The sequence below is a fragment of the Coturnix japonica genome, unplaced genomic scaffold, assembly GCF_001577835.2.
Source record: "Coturnix japonica isolate 7356 unplaced genomic scaffold, Coturnix japonica 2.1 chrUnrandom534, whole genome shotgun sequence".
Classification (NCBI taxonomy): Eukaryota; Metazoa; Chordata; class Aves; order Galliformes; family Phasianidae; genus Coturnix; species Coturnix japonica.
Genome location: NW_015439917.1, coordinates 32,655 through 43,812, shown reverse-complemented (window position 1 = coordinate 43,812; position 11,158 = coordinate 32,655). Strand labels below are relative to the sequence as shown.

The 11,158-nt window shown below is 51.3% G+C and overlaps 1 protein-coding gene across 1 annotated transcript in view; it reads right to left on the bottom strand.

Annotated features, from left to right (window-relative positions):
- Nucleotides 1-8,182: 8,182 nt before the first annotated feature.
- CUNH19orf47 (chromosome unknown C19orf47 homolog) overlaps nucleotides 8,183-11,158 on the bottom strand; it is an 11,930-nt gene continuing 8,954 nt past the window's right edge. Inside the window, exon 7 of the mRNA XM_032441752.1 lies at nucleotides 8,183-8,438. Within this exon, the coding sequence (XP_032297643.1) occupies nucleotides 8,183-8,438 (256 nt within the window). The remainder of the gene's footprint in view (nucleotides 8,439-11,158) is intronic.

The window sequence follows — 11,158 nt, the reverse complement described above, 5'->3', positions numbered from 1 at the left end:
TGGCCCATAAGGGATACGGCCCCAGAAGCGGAACAAGTCTATTAAGGGAACGGCCTATAAGGAGGAAACGCCCCATAGGAACGGCCCCATAACGGAACGGCCCATAAGGGAACTCGGCCCTATAAGGGAACGGCCCCATTAAGGTACGCCGCGCGGAGATCACAACGGGCCCCATAAGGGAACTATCCTATAAGGGATGTCCATATAAGGAACATCCTTATAAGGGAACGGCCCCATAAGGGAACAATCCTATAAGGAACGGCCCCCATACAGGGAACGGCCACCATAAGGGAACGGCCCCATAGGAACAATCCTATAAGGCGTGACCGAATCCTCATAAGGGTAAATGCGCCCCATAACGGAACAATCCTATAAGAACCAGCCCATAAGGAACGGTCCTATAAGGGAACAATCCCTATAAGGGAACAATCCTATAGGGAACAATCCTATAGGGACGTCCTAAAGGAACGATCCTATAACGGGACCGAACCCCATAGGGAACAATCCTATAAGGGGAACAGCCCTATAAGGGAACCAACCCGTATAGGGAACGGCCCCTTAAGGGATCAATTCCTATAGGGAACCAATCCATAAGGGGAACCATGCCTATAAGGGAACGTTCCTATAAGGGAACGGTCCTATAACGGCGAACGGACCCCGATTAAGGGAACAATCCTATAAGGAAGCAGCCCTATAAGGGAAAACCCTATAAGGGAACGGGCCCCATAACGGATCAATCCACAATCCTATAAGGGAACAATCCTATAAGGGAACAGCCCCATAAGGGAACGGCCCCATAAGGGAACGGCCCCATAAGGGAACAGCCCCATAAGGGAACGGCCCTATAAGGGAACGGTCCTATAAGGGAACAATCCTATAAGGGAACGGTCCTATAAGGGAACGGCCCTATAAGGGAACGACCCTATAAGGGAACAGCCCTATAAGGGAACAGCCCCATAAGGGAACGGCCCCATAAGGGAACGGCCCCATAAGGGAACACCCCATAGAACAAAACCCCATAAAACCCCATATAATAGAACCCCATATAATAGAACCCCATATAATAGAACCCCATATAATAAAATCCCATAGAACAAAACCCCATATAACAAAATCCCATAAGACAAGACCCCATAAAGCCCCACGTACCCCTTTTGTGCAGCCATCCCTCCTTCACCACGGCCACGTCCCCCATGGCTCAGCGCTATGGGGCCGCTATGGGGTGCCCTGAGAAAAGAACCCAAATCTCACTTATTTCACCCCAAAAATCAACCCCCACCCCATTAGCACCCCATAGGGAGACCCTGGATGGATTCGGCCCCAAAACAGACCCTAAAATGGACCCTAAAGTCCCAAATCTCCCCTTTTTCACCCCAAAACCCCCCAAATCCCATTTTTCATCCCCAAAACCCCCCAAATCCCCCCATTTTAGTGCCCCAAAACCCCATTTTCACCCCCAAATCCCCCCATCTTATCACCGCCCCAAACCCCACAAATTCTCCCCTTTTACCCCAAAAACCCCCAATCCCCCATTTTCAGACCGCCAAACCCCCTTAAATTTCCCCCTTGTTTCCACCCCAAAATCCCTCTAATTCCCCCTTTTCCATCCCAATACCCCCCAAATTGACCTTTTCACCCCAAAATCCTACAAATCCCCCATTCTTTCCCAACCCCAAAATCCCCATTTCCCCACCCCAAACAACCCCTAAATCCCTCTTTTCACCCAAAACCCCCCAAATCCCCCCATTTTAGTACCCCAAAACCCCATTTTCCCACCCTAAACCCCATATATCCCATTGTTCCACCCAAATCCCCTTTTTTAATCCCCCCAGCATCCCCCCATTTTCTCACCCATATCTCCCATTAGAACCCTATCCCCCCATTCCCCCCCATTTTCACCCATATTTCCCCCCATACCCCCAATTCACCCCCTATTCCCACCATTTTCACACCCCTATATCCCCCAGTATTGTACCCCAAGACCCCATTTTCACACCCCAAACCCCACATATCCCCCATTTGCCCACCCATATTCCCCCTATAACCACCTCATATATCCCCAGTTCACCGCCCATATCTCCTATTTCCCCCACTATGCTCCCAATTATCCCCCATATCTCTCCCCATATACCCGCATTATTCACACCGCCAAATCACCATAATATCCCCTCTTCACCCCCCATATTCCGCCATGACACACCATATTCCCCCCCATTATCGCCCCATTTCCCCCCCAATATCCCCAATATCCCCCTATTCCCCCCATATCTTGTCCTAGTTTCACCCCCGTTTCAAACCCCATATCCCCCCATATCTCCCATTTAACCCCAAATATTCCGCCCATATCCCCATATTATCCCCGCATTTTGCACCCCCAAACTCCCATATTATCCCCATTTCAACCCATATCCCCCCTTATCCCCCATTTTAGCCCCATAGACCCCCATTAACCCCCCATAACCCCCATTATTCCCCATTTCGAGCCCCTATCCCCCATACCCCCTCATTCCCCCCATATCTCCCTATTTCACCCCATATCGCCCATATCCCCCATAGACCCCCCATCTACCACCCCCATTATCCCCCCTGATTTCACCCCTATCCCCCCAATATCCCCATTTTATAGTACCCCAAAACCCCATATTCACACCCTGAAACCGCCGCCCAATATCCAACCCATATCCACCACATCCCCCCCATTTCAGCCCCATATCTCCCTATATTAACCCCCATATTCACCGCCCAATCCAACCCTCCAATTAATCCCCCCATTTCCCCCCCATATCCCCGATGATCCCCCCCATATATCCCCCATTTCCCCCCATATCCCCTATTTCCCCCATATTTCCCCCCATATCTCCCCAATATCCCCCATATCTCCCCATATACCCCCATTTTCACACCCCAAACCCCATATATCGCCCCATTCACCCCCATATTCCCTCCCAATACCCCTCCATATCCCCCCACATATCGCCCCATGGTTGTTCCCTCCCAATCCCCCACATATAACCCCAATTTTACCCCCATTCCCACCCACATCCCCCCATTTCACCCCTATAGCCCCCATAATCCCCCCCTATTCCCCCCCATATCTTCCTATTTCACCCCCCATTTCACCCCCATATCCCCCCATATCTCCCCATTTAACCCCAATATCCCCATATCTCCCCATATTCCCCCATTCTCGACGCCCATATTACCCCCATTTTTCAAGCACCCCAAACCCATATATATCCCCCATTTCACCCCAATCCCCCTATCTTCCTCCATTTAGCCCCCATAGGACCGCCCATCTAAACCCCCCCATAACCCCACTATCCCCCATAATCCCCTCCATTCAGCCCCATATCCCCCATTTCCCCCCTATTCCCCCCATATCTCCCTATTTCACCCCCATTTCGAAACCCATATCGCCCCCCATAACCCCCCATTACCCATTGATCCCCCGCCTACTTTCACCCCCATATCCCCCCCATTAATCCCGCCATTTTAGTACCCCAAATCCCATTTTCACACCCCCAAACCCGATTATAACTACCCCCATTTCACCCCCAATTCCCCACTCGCACATCCCCCCCATATTCCCCCATTTACCCCCGTTAATTTCCCCCATATCGCCCCTTTTCCCCATATCCCCTCATTTCACCCGCAATAGTCTCTCCATTTAACTCGCCATATTTCTCCATTTAAATCCCACAATCCCCCATATATTCCCCCCATTTTCAAGCCCCAGTATCGGCCCATTTCCCCCTATTCCACCCATATTCTCCCATTTCACCCCCATTTCACCCCATATCCCCCCATATAACCCCAATATCCCCTATATCTCCCCATATATCCCCTATATCCCCCATTTAACCCCATAGATCCCCCCTATCTCCCCATTTAACCCCATTACCCCCATATCTCCCCATATATCCCCCATATATCACCCCCATATCCCCCCAGTATTCCCCCACTTACCCCCAATATTGCCCCCCATATTCCCCCCCACTTAACCCCCATCCCATAGTCCCCCCATAGTCCCCCCTATTATCCCCCCATTATCCCCCCAATCCATTAGTACCCCAAACACCCCATTTCACACCCCAAACCCCTATTAATCCCCATTTCCCCCCCAAATCCCCTTTTTTATCCCCCCATATCCTCCTATTTCAACCCCCATAAATCCCCCTCATTTCCCGCCACATATCTTCCCTATTTCACCCCATTTCACCCCCATTTCCCACCCACATCCCCCCATAACTCCCCATATCTCCCCATTTAACCCGCCATTATACCCCCATTTTCACACCCCAAACCCCATTATGATCTCCCACATTTTAACCCATATCCCCATTGACCCCCAGTTTAACCCCCCATAACCCCATATTACCCATAGTCCCCCCAATTTCAGCCCCCATATCTCCCCATTTCCCCCCTTATTCCCCCCATCATCTCGCTATTTCACCCCAGTTTCACTCCCTACCACCCCATATTAACCGCCAATATCCCCCATATCTCCCCATATCCCCCCATATCCCCCCATTAACCCGCTAGATCCCCCTATTCCCCATTTAACCCCATTACCCCCATATCTCCCCATATATCCCCCATTTCACCCCCATAATCCCCCTATTCCCCCACTTAACCCCATTGATCCCCATTACCCCCCATAACCCCCATATTCCCCCATATCTCCCTATTTCACCCCATCCCCCCCATATCCCCCCATTTAGTTACCCCAAATACCCTCAATTTTCACGCCCAAGACCCATTTCACCCCCATGTCCCCAGCGCCACATCCCCCCATATCCCACCATATCTCCCTATATTACCCCTAATTCCCCCCAATCGCGCCCATTCCCCCATATCCCCCATTTCACGCCCACTATCTCCCATTTAAATCCAAATATCCCCCATTCAGCCCATATTGCCCATTTCCCCTCTATTCCCCCCATATCTCCCTATTTCATCATCCCCATTTCCACGACCCCATATCCCATAATCCCCCATTTAAACACCCAATATCCCCAATCGCTCCCATTTAACCCCAATATCCCCCATATCTCCCCATATTCCCCCATTTTCACCCCACTATACCCCTATTGTTCACACCCCCAAACGCACATATATCCCCCCATTTCACCCCCCACATATCCCCCCTTACTCCCCCCATTTAGCCCCTCACAGACCCCCATTACCCTATATCCCCCATATTCCCCCCATTTCAGTCCCCATATCCCCATTTCCCCCTAAATTTCCCCATATCTCCCCTATTTCACCCCCATTTCACCCCACTATCTCCCCATATAACCCCAATATCCCCTATCTCCCATAGATCCCCCATATCCCCCATTTCCCCCATCAGAATCCCCCCCATATCCCCCATTTAAACCCCATAGATCCCCCCATATCCCCCATTTCACCCCATATCTCTCCATTTAATCCCAATATCCCCCCATATCCCCCATTTCACCCCATATCCCCATTTTCCGCCGCCTATTCCCCCAATATCTCCCTATTCAAACCCCCATTTCAACCCAATAAATCTCCCCATTATCGCCCCAAGTTATCCCCTATATCTCCCGCATTATTCCCCCATATCTCCCCATCATTCCACCCAATTCTCACCCCATATACCCCCATTTTCACACCCCAAACCCCATATATCCCCCATTTCACCCCCATATCCCCCCTTATTCCCCCATTTAGCCCCCATTTAACCCCCAATAACCCCCATATCCCCCCATGATCCCCCCCATTTCAAGCCCCATATCCCCCATATCCCCCTATTCCCCCATATCTTCCCATATTTCACCCCATTTCACCCCATATCGCCCCATACCCCCATAGACCCCCCATTACCCCATATCCCCCGTATTTCACCCCATATCCCCCCCATATCCCCCCATTTTAGTACCCCAAAATCCCATTTTCACACCCCAAACCCCATATAAACCCCATCACCCCCATTTCCCACCCACATCCCCCCATATTCCCCCATAGTCTCCCTATAATTAACCCCGTAATTCCCCCATATCACCCCATTTTCACACCGCATTAGTCCCCCTTTCAGCCCCATATCTCTCCAATTTAAAACCCCATATATCCCCCCATATCCCCCATTTCAGCCCCTATCGCCCTATATATCCCCCCTAATTCCCCCCATATCTCCCTTATTTCACCCCCATTTCACCCCCATATCCCCCCATATCTCCCCATTTAACCCCAATATCCCCCATATCTCCCCATATTCCCCCATTTTCACCCCATTATACCCCCATTTTCACTACCCCAACCCCATATAATCCCCCATTTCACCCCCATATCCCCCCTTATCCCCCATTTAAGCCCCCCATAGGACCCCCATTTTAAACCTCCCCATAACCCCCATATTACCCATTATCCCCCCATTTCAGCCCATACTCCATTTCCCCCTATCCCCCAATCTTCCTATTTCACACCCCATGTTCACCCCAGTAATCCCCCCCATATCGCCACAATATCCCCATATCTCCCCATTATCCCCCCATATCCCCCATTTAACGCCATAGATCCCCCCATATCCCCCATTCCACCCATAGATCCCCCCATGTCCCCCATTGTCATCGCCCTATCTCTCCAGTTCAATACCAATATCCCCATATCCCCCATTTCAGCCCCTATATCGCCCATTTCCCCCCTTATCCCCCCATTCTCCCTAATTTCACCCCCATTCTCACCCATATCCCCCCATATAACCCCAATATCCCCTATATCTCCCCCATACCCCATATCCCCATTTAACCCATAGTCCCCCCTATCTGCCCCATTTTAACCCCAAGGATTACCCCCATATCTTCCCCATATAATCCCCATTTTCACCCCCATTAATCCACCCACTTAACCCCGCATAGATCCCCATTACCCCCATTAACCCCCCATATTCCCACATATCTCTCCCTTATTTCACCCCATTACCCCCCCATATCCCCCATTTAGTACCACCAAAATCATCCATTTGTCACACCCCAAACCCCATAAAACCCCATTTCAACCCCCATTCCCACCCACATCCCCCCATATTCCCCCATAGTCTCCCTATATTTTACCCCATACCCCCCATATCACCTCCATAGATCCCCCATATCTCTCCATTTAACCCCATATTTCTCCATTTAATCCCAATATCCCCCCATATCCCCCCATTTCAGCCCCATATCGCCCATTTCCCCCCTATTCCCCCCATATCTCCCTATTTCACCCCCATTTCACCCCATATCCCCCCATATCTCCCCATATCGCCCCATTTAACCCATAGTCCCCCCTATCTCCCCATTTCACCCCATTCCCCCATATCCCCCATATCCCCCCATATATTTCCCACCCCATCTCCCGTATCCCCCTCCCGCCCCGTTACCAACCAACCCCCCCCCATAGTTAAAACCCCCAAAAGCCCCAAATTTCCGCCCTTTTTTCCCCCAAAACCAACATAGGCCTCATCCCCCCCCCCCCCCCACCTGTCGATGGACGCCACAGGCCCGACCTGGGCCTTCCCCTCATCCCGCCGCCGTCGGGACCCCCGACCTCCGCTCTCCACTTCCGCTTCCGGTTCACGTAGACCCTGGGGGGGGGTTTCCGGTAATGGGGGGGGGCGATGGGTTGATCCGGGGGGTTCGGGACAACGACGGACCGACCCCGCGCTGCTCACGGGGCAGCACTGCGCATGCGCAGCCCCCCCCCCCAACTTCCCACCCGTGCGAAAGTGCGCATGCGTAAGGAGGAGGAAAGTCGCGTCGAGACCGGAAGCGTAGGCCGCACTCACTTCCGGAATATAGGGAGTACTCACTTCCGGAAAGCAGGCATCACTCACTTCCGGAATGTAGGCCTCACTCACTTCCGGAATGTAGGCCTCACTCACTTCCGGAATGNGCCTCACTCACTTCCGGAATGTAGGCCTCACTCACTTCCGGAATGCAGATATCACTCACTTCCGGAATGTAGGCCTCACTCACTTCCGGAATGTAAACCTCACTCACTTCCGGAATGTAGGCCTCACTCACTTCCGGAATATAGGCCTCACTCACTTCCGGAATGTAGGCCTCACTCACTTCCGGAATGTAGGCCGCACCCAATTCTGATTGAGGATGGAAGCGGAAGATGATTTGCATACAGATTGATGAATGGAAATGAAGCTGCTCGCTTACCGCGGGCCGACTCACGCGTGGTGGGTGAAAACGGGAAGGGCGCGGCCAAAAGAGTTGCCGCCGGAAGTGTAGGCCTCACTCACTTCCGGGAGATAGGTCATCGACGGAGAGTGGCAACCGGAAGTGTAGGCCTCAATCACTTCCGGGGTATAAGGCAGCAGCGGAGAGTGGCTGCCGGAAGTGTAGGCCTCACTCACTTCCGGGGGATAGGTCAGCGGCGGTGAGTGGCAGCCGGAAGTGTAGGCCTCAGCCACTTCCGGTTGCGGCCTAGCCGCACAAATTTGCCCATTTCTTCGCAAAATTGAGTTTATTTTAATGGTTCCCCCACATGAAAAATGGCCGGAGGTTGTGTCGCCCTTTAGGCCCAAAACATGGGTGAAAAAAAGCCAAAAACGGGCCAAAAATTCCCAAAAATGGCCTTTATTTGCACCATTCTGCAGCCCTCCCCCCCCCCCCATCACACACACACCCCTCAACCCTGAGGTAAAACAAAGGCACAGAGGGTGGAAAAGGCCCCAAAATGGCGGATTTTTTGGGGTAAAACCTCCAAAAATTGAAGGTTTTTTGGTGTTTTTTGTGGTTATTTGCCTCTTTTTGGTGTTTTTCCACACAAAAAACGAGCCCTAAAAGTGAGGAGGTGGGAAAAAAACCCCTAAAAAGTAATAGAAACTAAAGGCAAAATGGGGTTATATGAAAATATGGCATCGAAGCTGTGGAAAAAAAGCAGCAAAAAATGATAAATAAATACAAGAAACGCAGCCAAAAAACCAGGAAATCAACCCAAAATTCCGAGCGAAACACACAGCAAACGGATGGAACCGCTTTGAGTTGGGGGGGGGGGGGAATGGACCCAAAATCTGCTGGTTTCACCCCAAAATCTGAGCATGGAGAACCACATTTGGGGACCTAAGGGGGGAAAGGGGGCAGCAAAGGGATTTTGGGGTGAGAAAATGGGATTTTGGGGGCTTTTTTGAGTGAATTTTTGCCTTTTTCTGCCTGCATTCCCAACCCAAAGCGGGAAGATTGAAATATGGGAAGAGGGGGAAAACGGACCCAAAATCTGCTGTTTTCACCCCAAAATCTGAGCCTGGAGAACCACATTTGGGGAATTAAGGGGGGAAGGGGGGCAGCAAAGGGATTTTGGGGTGAGAAAATGGGATTTTGGGGGCTTTTTTGAGTGAATTTTTGCCTTTTTCTGCCTGCATTCCTAACCCAAAGCGGGAGGATTGAAATATGGGAAGAGGGGGGAAACGGACCCAAAATCTGCTGTTTTCACCCCAAAATCTGAGCCTGGAGAGCTATATTTGGGGATCGGGGGGGGGAGGGGTGGCAGCAAAGTGATTTTGGGGTGAAAAAATGGGATTTTGGGGGCTTTTTTGAGTGAATTTTTGCCTTTTTCTGCCTGCATTCTCAACCCAAAGCGGGAGGATTGAAATATGGGAAGAGGGGGGAAATGGACCCAAAATCTGCTGTTTTCACCCCAAAATCTGAGCCTGGAGAACCACATTTGAGGACCTAAGGGGGGAAGGGGGGCAGCAAAGGGATTTTGGGGTGAAAAAATGGGATTTTGGGGGCTTCTTTGGGGGATTTTTTGCCTTTTTCTGCCTGCATTCCCAACCCAAAGCGGGAAGATTGAAATATGGGAAGAGGGGGGAAACGGACCCAAAATCTGCTGGTTTCACCCCAAAATCTGAGCCTGGAGAACCACATTTGGGGATCGGGGGGGGGAGGGGTGGCAGCAAAGTGATTTTGGGGTGAAAAAATGGGATTTTGGGGGCTTGTTTGAGTGAATTTTTGCCTTTTTCTGCCTGCATTCCCAACCCAAAGCGGGAAGATTGAAATATGGGAAGAGGGGGGGAAATGGACCCAAAATCTGCTGGTTTCACCCCAAAATCTGAGCCTGGACAGCCATATTTGGGGATCGGGGGGGGGAGGGGTGGCAGCAAAGGGATTTTGGGGTGAAAAAATGGGATTTTTGGGGTGGAAAAAGGGGGGAAAAAGAAAGAAAAAATGGCCAAAAAAAGGGATTTGATGCAAAAAGGGGGGAAAAGGTTTTAAAACGGAAAGAAAATGAGCAGGAAATTGCCTTATTTGGGGCTTTTTTACCCCAAAAAACAGGGCAGGAAGCAGGAAAATGGGGTCAGTGTTGACAAGGTTTGGTTTTGGGGTAAAAACGTGAGATTTCAGTTCAAATTGGGCCGAAAAATCTCAGGTTGGAAGGGGCAGAAAAAGGGGGGATTTGAAATAATGGGGAGCCCCAAAATTGGGGCAAAAAACCACCAATTTGGGGCAAATCAGGGGGAAAAACGGTCGTGCTGTCGTCCAGCTCCCCCCCCACTATGACGTCACAGCGTCCCTATGACATCACAACCTCGTGTGGTGACGTCACAGGGCCTTGATGACGTCACAACCCCAAGTGATGACATCACAACCCTAAGTGATGATGTAATTGCACCCAACCAATGACGTCACAGTCCCAGGTGATGACATCACAGCTCCAAGTGATGACATCACAGTGACCAGCCAATGACGACACAGCTCCAAGCGATGATGCCAGTGCCCAACTATGACGTCACAGTCTCAAGTGATGACGTCACAGCTCCAAGCGATGACATCACAGCCCCAAGTGATGACATCACAGCGCCCAACCAATGACATCTCAGCATTCCTATGACGTCACAACCTGGCGTGGTGACGTCACAGGGCCCTGATGACATCACAGTTCCAAGCGATGACATCACAGTGCCCAACCAATGACGTCACAGTCTCAAGTGATGATGTCACAGCTCCAAGCGATGACATCACAGCCCACTTTAACCTCCAAGCCACGACGTCATGGCGCCCAATGATGACATCACAGCCCCGAGTGATGACGTCACAGCACCCCCCCCCCAATGACATCACAGCCCCTTCCTCCCCAGCCTCCTGAACACACTGACCCCCCCGGCTCCATCCATCCTGGCCCCCCCCCCAGCCCCTATGGATCC